The sequence below is a fragment of the Orbicella faveolata genome, unplaced genomic scaffold (genome assembly GCF_042242905.1).
Source record: "Orbicella faveolata isolate gen_17 unplaced genomic scaffold, um_ofav_v1 contig_2, whole genome shotgun sequence".
Classification (NCBI taxonomy): Eukaryota; Metazoa; Cnidaria; class Anthozoa; order Scleractinia; family Merulinidae; genus Orbicella; species Orbicella faveolata.
In genome coordinates, this window is record NW_028301547.1 from 12,498,081 (window position 1) to 12,520,000 (window position 21,920).

Genomic DNA, 21,920 nt, shown 5'->3' on the forward strand with positions numbered 1-21,920 from the left:
AATCAACCATCGTTTACGTCTTTATTGCACCATTAGCCGATCATCGTCAGCAAATTGTACAGTATATCTTTCTTTAAATCTGGAATATTGCTGCAACAGCCGATAGCACCTCTGGAAGGCGTTTCTGCGCACTTTTCGAATGTGTATTGCACCATCCTGAAGGAAATGAGAGGAAATGAGATATCCAACCTTCCTGGGTAGACGTCACAAGAGCCGCTGGACCCATTCTCCTCAAACTCGGTCGTGAAACAAAATGGCGGTGTTTTGGAGCTATTTTCGAGATTTCGTCGTGGCACAGAAAATCGAGGATTTAACGGAATTCAAAAATTTTTTCGCAGAACTATTTCAAATAATAAGTAGATTCGTTCTAGCGAAAAAAAAATTTGGGGGTTAGGTGCACTTTAACATCACATGAAAAGCGAAAACGTACAGTATGGAATGTTAGGGTCCAGGGTTTGTTATGGTCTCAAAGACTAAAAGGGCTTCATTGTGTCAAATGCAAACAGACAGGTTAGTATCAAAAAGTGTCTGTTAACATCTGAGTAGCAGTTGAAGCAGTTCAACTTAAACCTACAACAAAATGCACAAAAATGACCACAACATGACACAAAGACCTAACATATTACCAGCAGGGGTCTCGTGAGCACCGGCGGCCGGTGGAAATTTGCCATCAGCACTCCTCAGCATCCCAGCCACTTTTGAGATTTTCAAGACACAAAATGCACATACAAAACACTATGTCAACAGTATATCAATTTTATTGCTTTTAAATACTTATTTGGTACATCTCCACGCTGAAAATACAATGACAATTTTGCAGAAAACTCAAAAATGAAGGAAAAATCATGATAATAATCACATCCTCCCACTAATAGTCTGTGGACTCTAGCCTTGGCGCATTTATAATGAGGTTTTTCTCCATGTAACATTGTGCTACTGACTTGTATTTTGGTATTTAATTTTGTTGCTATAATTTTAGTTTTCCATAGGGCCATCAGGGAGACTCCAGTCTCAGACTGTAATTATGCATCCTATTGGAATAGTGTTATTCTTTATGTGAGGTGTATGCCACTAACAATGCCTTTCTCATTGAGGCAACCAAACTTGAATAGTTTAGGGTCATTGAGAGAGATGCTTTTGGCATTAAATACACACTGTGCTTCAAAGGTAACTGATAAGAACCAAAATCATGGTCCTTTTTAGGTTGGGAGGTTCTGAATACTCAGTGCAGGCTACTACAAATAATATCTCTACCTATTTCAACTGTGCCAGAGAACCCTGCTGGCAGCAAAAAATACCACACTAGCTGAACAATGTTACCAAATACAATTGATAGATACACTGTTGCAAATCTGCAAATCCTATCGGCTTTCTAGTTAAACACAATTCACTGTTACATCACAATAATATTACACATTATCACCCTTGAAAAAACCTTTTTGAGAGTAAAAAGGCCCAACAGTGTACATTTTGACTGCTTCTCTTTGTTTTCTGCTGTAAAACAATTAAATGTCTCCTACTCAAGCAATAGTCCACAGCTTTGCCCTGTGACCCAGGAAGTAATGTAGCTTTTAATTTGAAAATAACCTCAATTGAACTGGATTTACATATAGACGATATTCTTCCTGTCATTCCCAAGCTTCTTGAACTGTTACCTGAAACAAAAAGATACAAGTTTTGGTTATTGACAATGGACTAGTCAGATTAGTTAGTTACCTTGGTCTAAAAAAAGCATGAATGGATGAATGAATGGATGGAAGGGATGGAAGGGATGGAAGAACGAATGAATTAACGAAGATACTCCTGTATGTCCTTCTCAAAATTTATACTGGAGTTACCCATCTCACATTTATTCTATGTCACCTTTCCTTTAGAATTACCCTATCGAGTTGAGGGCTACTCTGACATCAATGTTTGTCCTTAGGAGTTGAGTTACTACAAACACTTTTGTTCCTTCAATGCATCAAAAAAAAAAATGCTGAATCAGGGGATAGAAATTACTCACATGAGAGCAGGCCCCAAACTGACCAAAACAGCGCATCGCTAAGGTTTTAGAACAAACCATGCACTTTATAGTCAGATGACTTTTACAAGCACGAGTATGCGCCAAGCGATGTACCGATCACAGCAGAGAGTGAGAATGAAAAACCTGTTCAGCATCCAAAATATCCACGCTAAGATAACATGGCCAGTAAAACAAGGCATTTGTTGAGCATACTGATTGATTTCCAGCAGAAAAAAACAACCACTTGAACAGGAGTTTCAATAAGGCTTTAAGTGCAGGCATCAGGGTATGACAACTGGGCAGAAAAAATAAGAGCTAGGGGAGTCTGGGGGCATGCCCCAGGAAAATTCTGAAATCCTAAGCTTGCAGAGATGCATTTTCCTGCAATTTGCAGCAGAGAATAAGTACTCTTTAATTGGCTACAGGAGATCATTGTATAGTTAACTAAATCATATTTTGACGCCACTGATCAACATATGAATCAGCAAAAACAAACTCCCAAGAGTTTTTTAATTCTCTTCTTTTTTAATTACTGTGAATGAAAAAAGTGTGCTGTTATAATAGCAAACCACGTGAGCAGAATTCTGCATAACGACACTTACTCCGTAAAGAGACCTAAGTGATATGAGAATTGAAATTGCACAAAATGTCTTGGAGAATGATAAAATCAAGCATTAAATTATTTTTAATTCAGTGCAAACAGGTTATATATTTTTGTCTGCTGAAAATGAAACTCGAAACTGGAAGTAGCGGAGAAGAAATTGGTCATGTGCTAGGCAACCAGTGAAAACAACAAACCGATTGACATGACACTCTATCATTTCGTCACTTTCTAAAGCCAGTCGAGCCAGGCTGAGGAACAATTTTATACCCTCTTCACTCTTTATAGACGAAGAGCCAGCAACAGAAAAAAGTCGTTCCTAAGTATACTGTATTTTCGAAACTATTTTGCTATTTTCGCTGTAAATTTAGAGTGACAAACCGTGAACCAACGAATTTCACGTTAATTGGATTTCACGGTCAATTTCAGACCATTTACTCTCGCGGGAAAAGGTTTTCAGTACTAATCAAAACAAGCTCATTTGTTGAAATTTCTTATAATTCCTTATATATAAATAACATATATATCTTATATATATCTTATATATAAATAATTCTTACATATAAATAATTCACTCATCTAAGCAAAATTATCTGTGAACAACTCTGTACATCTCACTTCACTTACTTTTCTTCGGCAGAGCCGAAAAACATCGAGTTATTTGCCGCGTAGTTTTGACACTTTTCAAGTGGGCTTTCATGCATAAAGTATGTTTCCGCTTTGCATCATTGGGCAAATTTTCGGGCAAATGCTATTAAATGCAATTTAACAAAGTTAACAACAAAGAGTATCTGGTACTTCCGGTCAGCAGTATTTGTATGGTATTGCAGGCTCAGTGTACTTCACCATGGTACTAGCGTGTTCCAGCGTGATGGTCCCTGGAATGTTTTGGTTGTAGGATTGAGCAGTTTCCCGCACATCTTTGGCTATTCATCAACATATTTCTGGCTTTTGTGTTCCCATTAGTTTTTTTTCTTTTTCTCATCAAAAAGCTGGTGCTTTCTCCCCACTTTTCTTGGCGATTTTGTTTTGCTTCATTGTTCGCAGGGATCACCGCAAGGCAACCTGCCCATACAAGTCTTCCCAGGGTGTTCAGCGGTCTAGTTTACTCACTCCATCAGGCATCAAGTGCCAACAGTGTTAAGCCAGAGTCTCCAGCTCTTGTAAATGGTGTATATAGTTCCAGTTGTTCACGTTCTAATGACTCCCATTCCAGTGCTGCAAGTTCCAGTTTTTCATCTGTTGGTTATCCAAGTTTCAGTTACCCATGTTCCAGTTTTTCCATTGCCAATTACTCCAGTATTCTTCCAGTTTCCAGTTATATTGGCTACAATCATTCACATTCTAGTCATCCAGGCTCTCATCATCCCATCCCCAGTGGTAATCATTAACTGCACAGTGTCCCGTATTCAAGTTTCATTCCGGAACAAAGTGGCCATTCACCTCAGGATTCCCCGGGCTCCAGTCTTAATGAGAGGGCTTCATGCATCTCTCATTCAAGAAAAGAGGTATCACTGGTCTCCTCAGGCTCCTCGTGTCTTACTCAAGATGTTCCCAAACTACTGGAATCAACCCCTTCTTCGGAAGGACATTTTTCTCCCTTGCATCCTCCGTCAATGGTGTCTCCTATTAAGGTGGACAAGCTCGAGGCTGAATTAGGTTGCCGTTCAGACCGTGCCACAGTAAAATTTGTCACCAGGGGCCTCTGTTATGGTTTCCGACTTGGATTTAATCCAGAGTCTGTTTCCCTTAAATCTGCCCTCCAAAACATGTCTTCAGCCTTGCTTCAACCCTCTGTTATCAACAACTATTTGTTGGATGAACTGAAAAAAAAAGGAAGAACAGCTGGCCTGTTCTCTGCCCCTCCTATCAGCAACCTCTACATTAGTCGTTTTGGTGTCATACCCAAAAAGCATCAATCAGGCAAATGACATCTAATCCTAGATCTCTCCAGTCCAGCTGGGGTGCGTATTAATGATGGCATTCCAAAGGACCCTTTCACTGTTCAGTATATGTCGGTTGAGGACATTATTGATGGGATTATGGCCTACCGGTGTGGAACACTGATGGCCAAGTTTGACATTAAGAGTGCCTACTGTATTGTTCCAGTCCACCCAGGAGACCGCTTTTTCCTGGGAATGCAGTGGTTGGGAAATTTTTTCAAAGACTTAGTCCTTCCGATCGGCCTGTGGTCTGCCCCCTTCACTTTTACAGCACTCGCAGATTTACTAGAGTGGGTTTTAAGACATTACTACAATATGGATTTTGTTGAGCATTATTTGCATGACTTCCATATGGTGAACCTTTATGGTGAAGAATTTTCCTTCCTTCAACCACTGCGAAAGCATGATGATTGGTGCACCTTCAATTGAGTTTTGCATACAGATTGTGGATTTAAAGCAGCTTCTTGGACTTTCACGCTGGGGGCCAAATGGCCTTAAAATGGGTCATTTAGGGCAAGTTTGCACCCTTTGCAAATTTTATACCAAACTTTGCACACTGCCTTGGATCGTTGTCTTGATCATTCAAGTGTAACAAAATGTCAAAATGTCACACTGTGACGTCATATTTGATGACGTCACAAAAACGTGTCACACAAATTTTCTAACTTCAAACCACCAAATACATCATTTAAAAGGGCATGACTAGGGGACTATTATGCTGAAAACCGTTCCTCGCTATGACAAATATTTCTAGAGTTATAGCAATTCAAAGAAATTTCAGTTTCCTGCCCGGAACCATATGGTTCCTCTTAAATCAACCCCCTTTTCTTCAGTTTTCTTTGAGGAACTCTGAGAATTTGGTAATATAGAGTACTTGGTACTGCTAAAAAGTTTTTGTTCTTTGAATAATTGATGATGTCACTTCTAATGACGTCACAAATACGTTTTGAGGTGCTTAGAAGGGCAGGAAAAACATTGATGGGCACTTTTTTGAATTACACCTGTTCTACTCACATAGTACAGTCAATATGCAACATAAGTGAGATTTCTAACAGGAAAACACACCTTCAATTTGAAAATATTTATCAAGGGGGGCTTGCCGTTTTTTGGCTGAGCATTCTCTAAAATTTAAAATGTCACATCTCCTTTAATTTTTGAGATATTGACAAACGCTTTGAAGCTTTTAACTACTCTTGCTGTGCTCTTTCTAAAGAAGTAAAAAAAGTTGGAATTTAAAAACTGTTAATCAAGGTTATTACATGACGCCATTAACTGTGATGTCATAATTTGATATTTGCTGTCAATTTTGTTGTAAAAAAAAAATCAACATTTTTTTGTCCTCTATTCACTTGCCAAGTTTCATGATGAGATATTTACTACATTTGAAGTTATGCTGAAATAACCAAAATTTGCAACACCTTGATGACCATTTTCAGGGCTGTTTGGTCCCAGCATGTTTAGAAAACAAAAATGGTAATGTACAGTATTACTTTGAAGTTGAATTCTTGGTAAAGCCACGGCTGAAAAAATGACTGCAAAAGTCATCGGCAAAAACTCAAGCTTTCGCTTTAGCGTGAAGAATTTATTAAGTGATGACGTAGTTGTCGCTTAATGCTGGCGCGCAGCATTCCTTTGGATAGTGATTTCGCACTTTTTTGCGCTGCGCTTATGTCACGCACGATTTATCCCTCAGTGGAAACGAAATGCACTCTGGGAGCTAGTAAATAAGACACACCAAAAATTCACTGTCTTTGGTTTTGGAGAATGAGAAACTTGTCCTTTGCCACTGTTGTTTGCAGTTTATACAATTCGCGGAGAGCCTTTAATTTCAGCATTTAAACAAAGATTTTGAGTGTGGATTGTGCTTTATCCAGTATCAGATAAATTTGCGTTCAAGGACAAACTCATAATAAGAACATATCGTCCACACATACAACTTTAGATCGACAAGCAAGTCGCACATGCGATAGGTCAAGGGTCCACATAAAATTTATGTATTTGCGAGTGCTGTGTAGGCTGGATCTTTGCCTGTCTTGAAGTGAATTGAATGAGCACTGTCAGAGCACTGCATGAGCACTGAAATATCTGAACTAAACTTATCTGTGGACTAAAATATTGGTGAAATTGAACTTGAATTGAAGAAGTTTGCTGTCAAACCAGTTGAGATACCAGAAAGCAATGGAGAACAGTGTATCGAAAAGGTGAGCTACCTGAAGGTTGTAACAAGTGTCGGTTAGATTTCCAGTTGTTAAATGCAGGTATCGGGACTGGAGTGATTGTTGCATTTTATCCATTGTCTTCTAGTTAGGCAGGGGTCGTACTAACAGGATCGATGTTTACATTGGACATAAATTATGTCATCGCATGCTCGTGACATGTGCGACACTTATGTCGCGATCATATCAGACATACCTATGTCCGCTACACCATAAGATCGAAGAGACCGATATCCTGCCATGAAGAAGGTCACATCTTGCCTAATGGCCTTAAGAAAACTTTTTTTTTAAATTTTCTTTTGTTCCAATGTCAATCAAATCTGAAATTCTGCAATTAAATTAGATTTCACAACACTAGCACATATCGTGTGTACAGAACTCTTGCTCCAACATTTTCCAATTGTCACAAAACATTATCAGTTGTAATTCTTCAGTATAGCCAACCACTTTAATCCATACAAATTTCGACGCTTTCAGTTTTCATAGCATTGTGGAAATGACTCACAGCCGATTTGTTTTCATCAGCAAATTACACGGCCACAAGCAGCTTTGTTGTTACCTCCCCACAGCAGGGGTTTCAATAATAGCCGCGTAGTGGGTAGATCTACCCACTTGTAACTGTCCCGGGTAGCCGTACACAAATAACTACAGCACCAGTCAAAGGGACCGCAGCATTACACTTGCGTAAAGCACGTGTACTGCACGTACATTACACGCACCTTACATGCAAATACACGAAAATGAGTGTAATTACACGCAGTAGACATGATATTGCGTGCAAAATTACTCGCAGTTGTTCAACTGGAACCCATTAAGTGCGTGTAATGAGAACGAAATATTAAAGGTGCGTGTAATGAAAACAAAACATTTACCGTGTAACATTTACCATACTGGACTGCACTGTGATACAGTTTAGTCTTTCGCCTTCTTGCTTCTGGTCATCAAACGTTTCCAATAGAATCGACCAGTTTCCTTAAGCCGGCTTACTGCTTTACAGTAAAAGTATTTTTTTCTGTTGTAGTTTCAACAAGCGGTGCCAGTGACTGGTGGGCACGCTAGGATTCACTGAGATACATACATACAAACACGCATGCACGCATACATACATACATACATACATCACCTTGATAGAGATAGCTGAACATACACATATAATGTTGCTTTCAATTTTAAATTACAGCAATCAGTGTACTTTAAATCAATCCGAAGATCATTAAAAATATTTCGTACTCCACAGAATTCAGAGTTAACCAGTGTTCAAAAGCTTTTCCCGTCTTTTTTTTTTTTCTTTTCATGATAAACAACCAGGGTGCCAGCGATTGACGACCTGAGGCTTGATGAACACAAAATCCTAACAGCAAAACACGATATTTCACTTGAGATTTTCAGTTAATTTTTAAACATCAGCTATCCTTCTTTAAGTTCAAAAAGCCTTTGAAGATTTGTCATAAATAGTACTCAGAAGCGAATGCTCTCTACTAGAATCTGAAAACATATTGTTTTGATCTGATAAAAATGAAAGTCGATCTGTTTCTCGAATAGCATTGCCTAGCATGTGACCAAAATCTACCCAGGGGGAAATCCTGTGCAGTGTGAAAGTTCTGTTAAATTACTTACTTCATTTTATTCCATACACCTATACATATACCGACATGCGACGATCTGTCAACCAGACTTGATGAAAATCTGAATGCTTTTCTCAAATCTAGCTCATCAGTAATCAATTGTATTGTAATTTAAGCTGAATAATCAAATGAACCCGGTGTAAACATTGCCGGTTTTTGTCTGAAGGTTACACTCAAATCTGATGAATTGAAAATTAACGAACGCTTAGATTTTGATAAATAAACTTTTGATTCTTTACTGTTTAAGATTAAGAGAGAGTCCACAAATTTCATTTTGAATCCCTATTTCATTGTTATTGAAGGAACAAGAGTTGAAATGACATTTTGTTCATGGGTAAACATTACGTTGCAACGTACATTGTACGTGTTTTAAAGAAAAGGAGAGGCTCAGGGATCTCTGAGATCAGAATTTAGGCTTGATGTTAAGCAGAAGTGTGAGCTGCTACAGATTAAGAAAGAGTATTTGTTTGATAGGTGCTTGAGCTGGTCCACTAATTAAGCAATGCTTGTTGGCTTTTAAATTTACTTTTTGTTGTGAACATTGAGAGTCGTGTGTATCGCATACAAGGTAGTAGTGGCTTTTAGTTTTGCAAAATACATGCAAATGCGTGTATGACTAACAAAGGTTTCTTCCTCCAATTAAAATATACGCACACAGGTGAAATTACATGCAAATGCGTGTTTACAACTACCAGATCAGTAAATTTTACACGCGTGTAATTACACGCACCTTACAAGCACCATCGATAAATACTACACGCAGACTACATGCATTTTACGCACATGTAGGTGCTGCAATTCCTTTGACTGGTAATGTAAGACCAGGTAATTTCCTCGCAGCTAAGGATTCTCTTCAAGAAATTTGGCAAAACAAGTCTTATGTTATAGGTAAAGAAAAAGAAAGGTACAAGCAAAAACTTTCTAGTGTTAACCCAGCCTTTTGGACCATGAAAGATGAAGAAAGTGTAACGTAATGCACAAGAACAATCGCTTCAATACGAAGTGAAAAAATGTGCTAGGCACTTCAGCTGAAATCGAGAGGAAATTGGGACTAAGCATGAATAATAATGGCTACCTAAAGGTAATCGTTATTAGCATATTTCACTCCAGCATCAAAACAAAAGAGGTCGAAGAAGAATAATTCTTCGCAAGGTTAGTTGAGAATATTGAAAGGGACACATTTCGGTGTTTAAACTTAAATGTTATGCTTCTTTTCGTGGTGAAATATGATGTACCGTTCATGAATTGATTTGACTACAAAGAATTAAAATACCACAAGTTATCAACCTTGTCTTCCTAATTGATTGACTTCTAGGAACATCAAAGCAACATAAAAATAGGCCTTAAAATGCAGGAAAATGCATCTGCAAGAGTCTAGAATTTCAAAATCTCCTGGGGGAGTATGCCCCCCGACCCCCCTTGTTGGGAAGGCCCTCTGGGCCTTCCACAAAACTACCCACCCGTTTTTCTAAACTACCCTCTAGTGCCAAAAATAATATTGTTATTGAACCCCTGGACGCCAGTAACCCTCTGGGAGTAAATGCCCCGCCAAAATCAAAAAAAGTCCACAGTGCGACCCATGTCTTACGTTTAAACATCAATCTTGTACCTCGAGTCTTCACTCCTTACTACCCATGCTGGCTTGACAAAACGAGCTGGTCAAAGGGAACGAAGACACTGGTATGAGGGTGGTTTAAGCATCCGTTTGCTTGTTTATTTTTCAATTTTCTAGACAGAATTTTGGAAATGGCATTGCGTGGCTTTTTTTGAACATGTGGTCATGCAGCGAAGCATGTCCATGAAATTTTGAACATTTTTATGCTTTTAGATAAGTTTTTTGGCCTCATCTTGAATGAAAATTTATTGTTATTGAACTTCCTGTCACATTTCTTTCATTTGGTTGCCTTTATCTGGAAATTTTAGGTTTTAAAAGTAAACAGTATTATGGCATGCTGGATTTTTGCATATTTAATTTACAGCGACCCCCGTGGTTTGTTTATTTAGTTTATTTGCTTTGTTCAATATATTTTTTTCAGTCTTATTCGGCTACTACAGAACTCCTGAGAAAAGAACTAAGTGGACACTAATTTAACACAGTTGAAATACAGTTGAATTTGCGAAGCAGTCAAAAACTCAAAATATGATAACTTTCATTGACGTTTTTTAACAATATGCAACTTTGCATTGAAGCCTAGCACTTTTTTATTCCCAGGAATGTCCTTGACCAACAATGCTTCATATGAGACTTACGGGAATGCATAATACAGTTGAATTTGCGAAGCGATCAAAAACTCAAAATACAGTGCAGCTCAGATATATGCGAACTACGCATACGCATATTATACGAGCGTATTTTGCGTATACGCGTATGTTAATACACGCACATATACGCATATATGTCTCTTTGTTATGCATTCCCACAAGTTTCTTTATGTGAAGCAGTGTTTGTTAAACAAAGGACATTACAGTTCTGGGAATGAAAAAGGCTTCAAAGTGAAATTTGCATGTTGTCAAAATGTCCTGCCAATCAATGAAAGCTATCATATTTTGAGTTTTCGATTCACTTCGCAAATTCACCGACAAACTACCGTTTATTAATAGTTGCTTGATCTTAAGCTACCAAACATGGGAAGAAAATTGAAACTGTCGCTTGAACTTCCTATTTTAACACGTGAACTTAATGTTTTTACAAGATAAGATCTGTGTTTCGGCACGTGTCGGCAAGTCGTTTGCGAAATGTTTGTCTGAATTAAGCGTTATGAAGATCCTCGTCGAAAAAATGATATCTCCGGTTATATTTGACACAGATCATTCATGCAAATGGTAAAATAATCTTTCCTTGACAAAAAAATTGTTTATTAAAGCTTCTATGGTGCACCGCTCACGTTTAGTTATTTTTTCTTCAAGGAAAAGTTCTGTGTTTCAGCACGCGCCGGCAAGTCGTTTGGAAAGTGTTTATTGTCTGAACCGTTCTGAAGATCTTCGTTGAAAAAATGACATCTCCGGTTTTATTTGACACAAATCGTTCATTCAAACGGTAAAATGCTCTTTCTTTAGCTAAATATTAGTTTATCAAAGATTCTATGGCGCGCTGCTCATGTTTAGTTATTTTTTTCTTCAAAGAAAAGTTCTGTGTTTAGGCATGCATCGGCAAGTCGCTTGCTAGATGGTTATCGTTTGAAGCGTTCCGAAGACCTTGCCGAAAAAATTATATCTCCGGTTATATTTGACACAAATCGTTCATTCAAACGGTAAAATGCTCTTTCTTCAGCCAAATAATTATTGTTTATCAAAGTTTCACTGGCACGTCGCTCACGTTTAGTTATTTTTTCTTTGAGGAAAAGTTCTGTGTTTCGGCATGCGTCGGCAAGTCACTTGCGAGAATGTTTATTGTTTGAAGCGTTCCAAAGACCTTGTTGAGAAAAGAATATCTCCGGTTATATCTGACACAAACCATTGCAAATGGTAAAATACTCTTTCCACGACGAAAGAATTGTTTACTGAAGTTTCTGTGGTGCACTGCTCACATTTTGTTATTTGTAATTTTCTGCAAGGAAAAGTTCTGTGTTTCGGCACACGTTTCCAAGTCGCGCCCTTGCTTGGACCATGTTTACTTTGTGTCGAAAAAAAGTCCATTCGGTTGTGTTTGCTCCATGAAGATGGGATTGTTGAAGCGTGTAGGTTCTATTTGACAAAAAAAAAGGAGTAAATTTTTGATTTAACGGCAAAATACTCTCTCTTTTAATTATATTCAGTCAGTTAATTTTCTGTCAAGTGCCCAATTGCAAAATGTTAGTTTCAGCCAACATTTTGCTAATAACTCTAGTCTGAAGGCATACGCGCGTATACAGTATACGCGTATTCAAAATAAAGAAAACTCTTTCTTGCTCTGTGGCAAGCAGTCAAGCCATTGAAAACAACAATGACTTGTTAAGAAAAGAAAAAACAATAGGTTAGCTCATACATACTAATCAGGCATACACGTATATACTGTATACGCGTATGTGCGTATATGCATACGCGTATGTGTGTATATCCATACGCGTATACGTGTATTGGGCTGACGCGAATTACGCGTATATTTTGGTTCGGATATATCTGAGCTGCACTGTATGATAACTTTCACTGACGTTTTTCACAATATGCAACTTAGCATTGAAGCCTAACACTTTTTTATTCCCTTAAATGTCCTTGACCAACAATGCTTCATATGAAACTTATGGGAATACATAACAAAGAGACTACTATGTGCATACTATACACTTATGTCCATATGTGTAAACGCAAAATATGTGCGTATAGATTGCATATGCATAGTTCCCTTTTATCTGAGCTGCACTGTAGCTCAGAGCTGTTGAGCAAGGGGTATTTTTTAAACAAAAACAAAAAACAAAAAAAACTCAAATGCAGAAATTCAAAAGCCATGGTGGTAGAGCATTTTGGAATTTCCTAAGGCAAGGGGGATTAAAATATGGAAGCTGTCTGTGGTTGGGTAAGGATATTTTCTGGAAAAAACCATTTTTTACCAACAGGTTAAAAATGCTCACTGCCACCCACTGTACAATGTTATCCTTAAACTTCACATTTTAAAGGCAAAAATGTAACAGGTAATGGAATCAGAAGAACAAATCAAACAACTTACTTTTATCCCTGAGATCTGATGCCTACTTCTTCATAAGAAAGGATTACTTTGAGCTGTATTTTGAGGTCTTGAACCAGAATCAGGGATAAGTGGTGCAGGTAACAACACCTCTCCACCCATACTTGGCATACTGCTTGGCATTGCAACTGGCTGCTCCCGAAGCTGATTCAATGTTGGTGCTTGAGGTTTATCTTGCACAAATGGATTTGTTGACCTGGATGCTGCTGGCTGGCTGGACAAGAATGGGTTTATAACAGGATCAGGCTTTTTAGTAAGCAGATCTAAATTCACCAAGTTGGAAACCCTATTATCCAAAAACGCGTCAGGTTTTTTGTGTTCGGATGATTGGCCCTGATCTGGCAAGTTATATGGATCCAAGGGTTGTTGGACAGTATTAGTCTGGTTAAAAGCACTGAAACTTTCAGTCTGGGTAGGTTCCCATGGCCCTTGAGATTGTGATACTACAGCTGCAGGAAATGAGTTCCCTTCCCCCCAAGGATCATTTGGAGGTTGAGCCATAGTTGTAGCAGCAGGTACAGGTGTTGCTCCCCACGGATCTAGGGTTCCAACCATAGCTCCTACAGCAGATGTTCCATTAGAAGCTCCAAAAAAATTCTGTGTTTTTGTCACGGGCAACTGAGGAACTGTACAAGTTTCCCAAGGGTTAGAAGTTGTACTAATAGTTGCCGTGGTACCACTACTCCAAGGATCAGGTTGTGACATTGGGGGTTGTGGAACTGCCACTGATGTAGAACCGAAGGGATCAAGAGTATCCTGTGCTGACATCATCACTCCACTACTTGCAACATCAAACAGTGGTGGCTCCCCAGTTGGAGGCACATGTTGACTTTGGTTGATGGCCAGTTGTAGGCGCTGATCATCCCTCTCCTCTAATTTCTCTTTTTCTTCTGCTTCCTGCTTGCTTAGTGCCAAGGCAAGTTGCAATTGTAACTCTTCCTCATTAGCATTTGATGGACGGCAGGTTTCCATATCGCTGCCCATAACTTTTCTCCCTGGCTCCCATGAACGGCTTGTAGGCACAGTTGAGGCTGGTGCTGATGAACTCTCAAGACGCAAATCGGATGTGCTGCCTGAATCTCGCAAGTTGCCCGCCTTTAATGAATCGCTTCCAATCCCAGAATTAGCTTGAGCGAATCTTTCTTTCGCTTTCAACGCTCGAGACCTTTCACTCTTCAGCCGATCTTCATCTTTCAATAATCCAACAAGCTGTTTAGCTTTTTCACGCACGTTCATTCCTTGATCTTTACCGTCCTTGTCAATAAATTGAAAATCTTTTAAAGTTTGAATTGCATACAAGTTCTCGCGGCACTGTTGAGCCACTCTTTCAGAGCCAGTCTTTATAATATAATCCAAAACAACCAACGATTTGTAAACGTGCCGCCAATTTTTTCCATGGTCGTTGAGTCTTTTCCAAATCATTCCCATGATCTCCGAAAAGGCAACTACATTGTAGGTTGCATCTGCAATCTCCGTCATCACAGAACTTGACGGTCCCCAAGGATCGTTTGAGGTTGCTTCACGAACCTTCACTTCTGCATTGGAGTAATTGTTTACAACGTTTTTTAACTGACGCCTCATGGACATTGTAAAGTTCAAAATTTTTGGTTCAATAAAAATCAGAAAGATCAAGACTCTAGAAAAACAGACTAGAAAATACACTTCCAAAATGGCGAGAACACCCCAACGCCTCGCGACTCAAACATTACCAGATTACCCCCCGCAATGACCCCCCCCGCGAACAGAACATGCGTTGTTTTACGTAATGCGCAGAACGCGCAGTTAGTGCGCAATGTTGCTCGTCCCAGAGCGCGCGCATTCAATTTCGAAAATCTGAGAGTTTCAGTACAGGGCATCAACAAAAAATCAGGATTGGACCGATTGGATTGGACGGACCAAGTCCAATTAAAACTGATCAGTCAACCAATATTAGTCATGTGATACCTCAATCAAAGATCAATCTCCTTCCCGGAGCCCACGTGTCTTTTGGTCAGCGCCAAGACACGGAGCTCTGGAATAAACAATAATTATTATTTCCAGACTCCAAGATTTTAGGAGTTCCGGTTTCACGGCGCATGCGTGCCTTGGTTTAAAACACGGCAATCTCGTTCCCAGATCATGAGCCCATGTGTCTTTTGGTCAGCGCCAACCAAAAGACACGTGGTCTCTGGGAACTGGAGTTTGGAAATTGATTATTCCAGAGCTCTGTGTCTTGGCGCTGACCAAATGACATGTGGGTTCTGGGAATGAGATCGATCAAAGATGGGAGAGGTTAGTGTAACCTGCAATCATACCCTCCCTCCCTTTTTAAAAAAACAAACGCCTGATCCGGGGGGGGTACTCCCTTATATGGGCTATAGAGGTATGGGGGGTACTCCCATATATGGGCTATATAGGTATGTGCGCCCCCAAAGGGTATGGTTTTTTAGCTGTTTTGGTCATAAACAGGGTATTGCTGGTTTTCAGTTTCACGCAATTCAAAATAGATCAAAATAAAAATCAAAACAGTTCAATAGATAAAGTCCAGAATCTGGGAAATGAAAGAAGGTAGATATGTAAAGACTCTCGCCAAGATTCTGGTTACAGCAACTTTTCTTATGCAAGATATGCGGAGAAATTTTTTACCCAAATTTATAGAGATTTGTATGGAGATGCCATGCTGGTGCCCATCCGTATGGGCACCAATATGGCAGCTGGGAACCAACAGAAACATCTGTCACTGAGTTTTGCTACAAAAGCGTGAATTTATCCCTCGAGGAACTCTAAAACATTAAAATAATACTTTTTCTAAGACATAAACTGTTCAGATAGCCAAGTTCCCCGAAATAAGCCCGGGGGGGGGGGGGGGGACTCCCATATGGAATGGACGGGGATGCTTGTCGTCTCGCTTAGGGGTGTAAATTTCAGATTTTGGTCTTGCCTAGGGTGTTCTGGGCAAAATGACATTATTTTTAGCTGTCAAGGTCTCGTTAAGGGTTACACGCAAAGAAATAACAAAACAGAAAGAATTTTGATTCTTCATATTTACTCAATTCATATAAACAAATTCGCCATCATTAAAAGTCACTGTACTTTTTATTTGTCTGTTTTATAAACTGGTCTCTTCTAGGGGTCTGCATAAGCTTCGGCCACGCCCAGATTGGCCTCTTTTAGGGGTTAAATTCAAAATTTCCGATGAACATCCCCGTCCACTCCATATGGGAGTACCCACCCAGGGAAATAAGTCACTTTTTAACCATCATGACAGCCCTCTAGGCCGTCATGTAAAAGTCGACTCACGCAAAAGCTTAGAAGTTCAAGCATAGTGCATCACAAAACCAAGTACCCATTCGGAGCGAAAATTTGTATAAAAATTAGTTTTCAGCTGCTCTTATACATCATTAAAGTAAAATTTCAGGAAGATCAATAGTTTGGTAGTTCGAATTTTAGTGACGTCATGTGAAAACCAGCTATTGATTTTACCTGATTTTGGTGATAAATAGGGTATGGTTTTTGCACTCTAGTCTTGATATGGGTATGTTTTTAAGAAGCCACTTTTTCATCTTTAGAGAGGTTAAGCATGACGTTTACGACAAACGGCAAAAAGCAAAACCAAAACTTTTGCCGTCTCCCTTCAATCAGCTGTGTGTACAGTAAAGTGAAATTATTTGTATTTGCAATGAATTAAGTAGAAGTTATTCCATTTTTTGTGTGCTTTATTTACGGATTAAGAGAAAAGAACTCAAAATCAGAAGTTATCTTTGCCGTTTGCCATTAACGTCATGCCTAACCTCTCTATTATCGAAAAAAAACCAACAAAAGTCCTTCACAAATTATGTTTACGGTAATTTAACATTGGTCTGAACTAGGGAACTAATTACAATGCAGGTCTGAAACAGGGTTATGATTTAAGGGTCAGGTCATAAATAGGGTTTCAAATTTTTGGTCATGTCATAAATAGGGTAGGGAATATCGCAGATTTTGGTCATAAATAGGGTAAGGGTTTTGGGAAGCGGGCCGCACACCCCCACCTAATGTTTCTGGGAGTACCCCCCTTCCCCTGGAGCCTGATCGCAGGTAAGACTCAACCTCATCCCCAGGGCCTTCTCCACTTTAAAAAATTGTCAAGGAGAAAGCCCTGGGACAAGTTTGGCGTAAGACTGTATACAGCATAACTGCAAAACCTGTATTCTATCTTAACTCTATTCTCTATTCTCACAGTAATAAATATTGAAAGGTCACAATAGAGACCCTATTTCAAAAATGGCTGTCCATTAAAAATGCTTTTGTAAGTATTAAAATTAGCCCAGATAACCTTGTTTTTGAGGTGATAATTCAAAAGAATTTTCACTCTCAAACAAGGTTAGTTGGGCTTATTTAAATGCATACAAAATAATTTTAAATTGGCAGCCATTTATGAACAGGGTCTCTGACCAGAAATAAACATTGAAAGCTTTCTAGCTTCTAATATTTGTGCTGCTTGGTACATTGTATTCTCATCCGTGTAATGCAATCAGTCCATACCAGATGTGCCTATCTCCTTCCCTGGCAATAGTGGGGTATTTTCCTACACTTGTCTTAATCCCAGGGATGAGGCATTTGAAATTTTATTATTGGATCATTTGCCCAGCTGGGGCTGGAAATTTGTTCTCAAGAGTGCACTATTTGCAATTAGTTCTTGAGATTTATTTCTTAATTTTCTTTGCTGCTTGAAAAATTAATGCCTGGGCTGCCTTAGAAAGATGTATTTGAACAGAGAAGGGAAATCTTGAGGGAAAGTTGACCTAAACCGCAATTTGGAAAAATGCAATTAAAAATGTTTATTCTGTCAACTTGAACTTCTTATATTACTATTTTTTTAAATTTGTATCCTAAATATATATACGGTTTAAAATTTGTGTTCACCCAGACCATATATAATTTATACCTTTTCATATTTTGATACTGAGCCTGTCAAATTACCTCCCTGTTTATAGATTCCTTTGGGTGCCTTGATGGGCCAGAGAAGTTTATTTTGATCATTCATAGCGGAGCTCCAGCAGCCCGAAAGGCCACCAAACTGAGCCCCATACCCATATAGGAAAGAAAAGGAAACCCACAAATCGATTTTCTTATGGTTATCATGGCTAGCGGTATTGCTCATGGGCACATACCCATGATGAGGCAGGGCGCTTATACGTATTCCACCCTGATGACGGCGACCACAACAGAGCCGCACCAGATGGCAATTATACACCAGCTAACTGGTTGACAGAGACATGCAACCTTGGTTTGTAGCATCTCTCTTTGAGATTGGACGTCCATGTTATGGTCAATTGACGCCTGTCAAAACAAGGTATCCGCTGACCAGTATCACATGACCATATCATGGGCTCAAGTTTAAAGCTCATCGAGGTCACATATTTTTTAAGTTGACTGCTGACCAAGTCCTGGTTTTTAATTGGATAGTGGGCTCATGTCAGGTTGCTTTTTTAACTTGTTGTAAACAGAGCCAGGTTGTCCGGAAGCCGGTTAACGCTAACCCAAGATTAGTATATGTAATTGCAAGGGCCCAAGAGCAATTAGGATTAATTTCACATGTATTTTCAAAGTTTTCACAAAATTGTCCTTGTCACAAAGTGACATCACAAGGTAATTTGGAAAACTTTAAGAATACAAGTGAAATTAATCCTTAATTGATCAAAGGGAACTTGCGATTACTTGTTTATCACATGGAGGGCACAGTTCTGTGCAAAGTAAAACTTTCAAGGTCTTGCCATCGCATAAACAGGTTGCCGGTTGTCATTAAAGAACAGGCTAGTTCAATTCACTCAAAGCAATTTCTTTACAAATAAAACTGTAAGCAATCTAATTTTATTCATGTTTTACAAAGCTTGCAACAGCATGAAACTTCATCGATCGATGAAAGATGTAAAGTGTCCAAACGAGCTCTAATAATTTCTTGAATCCAAAACTTAATGCACCAACAAAATTTACTGTTTTTAGGCTGATAAGGTTACCTGTGATACTAATAACACGACTTGAAGCAAAACAAAGAAACTAACTTTCAGTTTGGCAGCCACGAAGTTCTGTAACTCTATGCTTTGTGCCACACCAGCCATCCCCACTCACTCACATTTTTTCAGCCTGCGAAACAATACATTTTTGGATGGAAAAATCCTTCTGCCTTTCCGCTGACTGCGCTTTGCTGCAGGTCAATTTTCTTTCATGCTAAGATGAAATAACTGCTTTTAGATCATATTCAGAGGTGGTGCGTTTCAAAATGTTTGAAGCAGGAAACCAACTTAATGCAGACATGCTCAGCCAATCAGCATCAAGTAATCATGCCCTCTGGATTACCAAGTGTCCTCGTGATTAAGAAAAACTGCCCTCTGTCTCAGCCAATCAGCATTCAGTAATTTTGCCCCGTATGTGATAATAAAGCTAACCAAAGTATATTTTTTTCTTGTGTACTATTATGTTTTTCACTGCTTTTGTTTTGTGTATTTTCAGCCTATTCAAACTCAAAACAGAAGGCCAAACAACATAAATGGAAAACCTCACCATAAAGTTACAAAACTTGATCAAAATTTTCGCTTATCTTGGTTTAGCTTAAGTGGGCTTTGAACAATGCAGCCCAGGAGCTCCGCTTTTAGGCTTGGCTAGATCTATATATTATTTTTTTCTCAAAGTAAATGGTTCCTCATATAAAATTCACCATTTAGCACTGCAAAACACTCCAAAATAGCTTTCCTTTAAATGTTGCCTTTAGCAATCCCTTAGCAGCTGCTCGAAATCTGTAGTTAAGAAGGACCCCCTTTAAGATGCATCAAATTAACAAGATTTTTTTAAACTTATTGCATTGATACAGTGCATCATTAATTTCCTATAATAATATTGTTGTTGCTAATTTCATTAATTTCCTGGGTTCACAGTGGTTATAACTTCTGTATTGTTCTTCCTTGTTCTGGGATGATTTGTTGAAATATTTCTAAATCAATGTTAGGTGCCCTAACAGGCTCCTTGAAGAAAAAAAAGTCACCCAAAATCATAACTTAGTTGAGACCAGTGACCGGACACTGGTCATGCAGCAGCCTTGATTTAAATTTTCAGTATTTGGGAGTAAAGTCCTATAAGTGGGTAGGCAATCACTAGAAAGATAAAAGCATAAAAATTTATACACCTTATTCCAAAATGGCAGCCAGTTTATTATTCTTTTGTTTACATGGTAATTAGCCCTCTTTGCCTTGTCAACATGTACAAAATACAAAAGAATTTTGAAGTGAAAATGAGGCAAAGAGGGCTAATTAACATGCAAACAAAAGAACAATAAATTGGCCTCCATTTTGGAATAAGGTGTATGACCTAGGTATCACACATATTTTAGATTGCTGATATCAAGTGTACAACGCCATGTTGTTATAAATTTTAAGCACAAAATTTATTGACAGAAGACTTTGTTTACAGACAGATGTCAAATTAGCTTGTACATGTAGTGTCAAGATGGTTTCCTGAAATTACTAAGCTTGTTACATAAAATGTCAGCAACTGAGAAATCACCAGTTAACCCCTAAAAGACACTTGAATGGTCTTGAATTACACTGACATTCTGATATTAAGTTTTTGTCATGACTGTAAAGGAAATTAATATACATGTCGACTTGTTGAATAACAGTCAATTTGCATGGAGAATTTTTACTAGGTTCTTTCATTAAAATGGTACTGAAAGTTCAGTAAAAAGAAAGCAATAATGCTGATACACTGAATTTTGTATACTTCTTAATTATGATAGCTTGTTGTAAGGTTGCATGCTGATCAATAAGTAGTGGTTCAGGCCCGTAACCAGGATTTTATGTGGGGGGTGCTAACGAGGCCAAAGTGGACCAAACTACCAAAATGTATTTTTTATTGCCTGATCCGTTTATTTAGGAAAGTAGCAATACATGAGAAATTGTAACGGCAAAGTACACGGTAGGAACTGAATATCACATTTGTCGAATACAACTGTTTGAACTAAGTTATAAAGGACTGATTTTACGATGTAAAATGATACATCAAAATACTGCGGAACTAATCCCTCAGAATAGTCCCGAGCTCCAGCCTTCGTCGGTGTTTGGTGGCAAACAGATTTACCACCTCATCCAAAACAATTTCCACTTGATAATGTATGTGCATTAGTGCGAGGGACGACAGCCTTTCCTGGCCCATGCATGCCCTGTTATATGTATGCAGCCGCCTTGAAGAACTTGCACTTCTTTCCGTTCAGTGTAAAACGCAGACTGCAGACTGCAGACCAGGGGTAAAATCCAGACTGAGGGTAAAGTTAATAATAAAAAAAACACGAGGATCAAATCTACTGGATCAAATGAAGACTTCGGAGAGTTCGTACGCGTACCCGTAATTTTTTTTTCCAAAATCCCGAAAACTCAAACCAAAAGGCTTTTCCTAGCCTTAGTCAAACATTATATTATCAACCTCAAGTTCTTGAACTCCCCTAGTTTCCCACAAGGGTCACAACTAATCGTAATTCTATGCATCTTGCCTTTGTTTACGTGTCGGCCATTTTGAATTTTGTTTACGCGATTAGGTCTGGGACCGACCAACTCTTGCAGCGCATTTCCTTCATCCAGTTTTCATAGACAAAGTCTTAATAACGTTCAAACCACCGCGTGTCTTAGCTGCTTCAAATGTCCTTGGTATTTTTCGGAACACAAGGCAAGCAAAACACGACAGCACAACAACAGGGCAAGCTAAACTAGTAGGTATCGAGCCCCGGGGGGGGGGGGGGCACTGCCATATATGGGCTATATAGGTATGTGCCGCTGTGAAGGGTATGGTTTTCAAGCAGTTTACTCTAACATAGGGTATATAAATCAGAGCGTTTGGGTCTAGAATAGGATATCATTCTTCCC

General features: G+C 38.9%; 1 protein-coding gene across 2 annotated transcripts; it reads right to left on the reverse strand.

Annotated features, from left to right (window-relative positions):
- Window positions 1–736: 736 nt before the first annotated feature.
- On the reverse strand, window positions 737–14,781 carry LOC110059129 (epsin-2-like). Of its 2 annotated transcripts, none has more exons than XM_020765812.2 (2): window positions 13,033–14,781; window positions 737–1,655 (listed from the first exon to the last, which is right to left on the reverse strand). In XM_020765812.2, the coding sequence occupies exon 1, from the start codon at window positions 14,635–14,637 to the stop codon at window positions 13,063–13,065; it is 1,575 nt and encodes a 524-aa protein (XP_020621471.2). In that variant the 5' UTR covers window positions 14,638–14,781; the 3' UTR covers window positions 737–1,655; window positions 13,033–13,062. The 2 variants fall into 2 exon arrangements, with proteins under 2 accessions (XP_020621471.2, XP_089145759.1); XM_089289633.1 differs by lacking the exon at window positions 737–1,655 and adding an exon at window positions 3,548–12,074.
- Window positions 14,782–21,920: the final 7,139 nt, after the last annotated feature.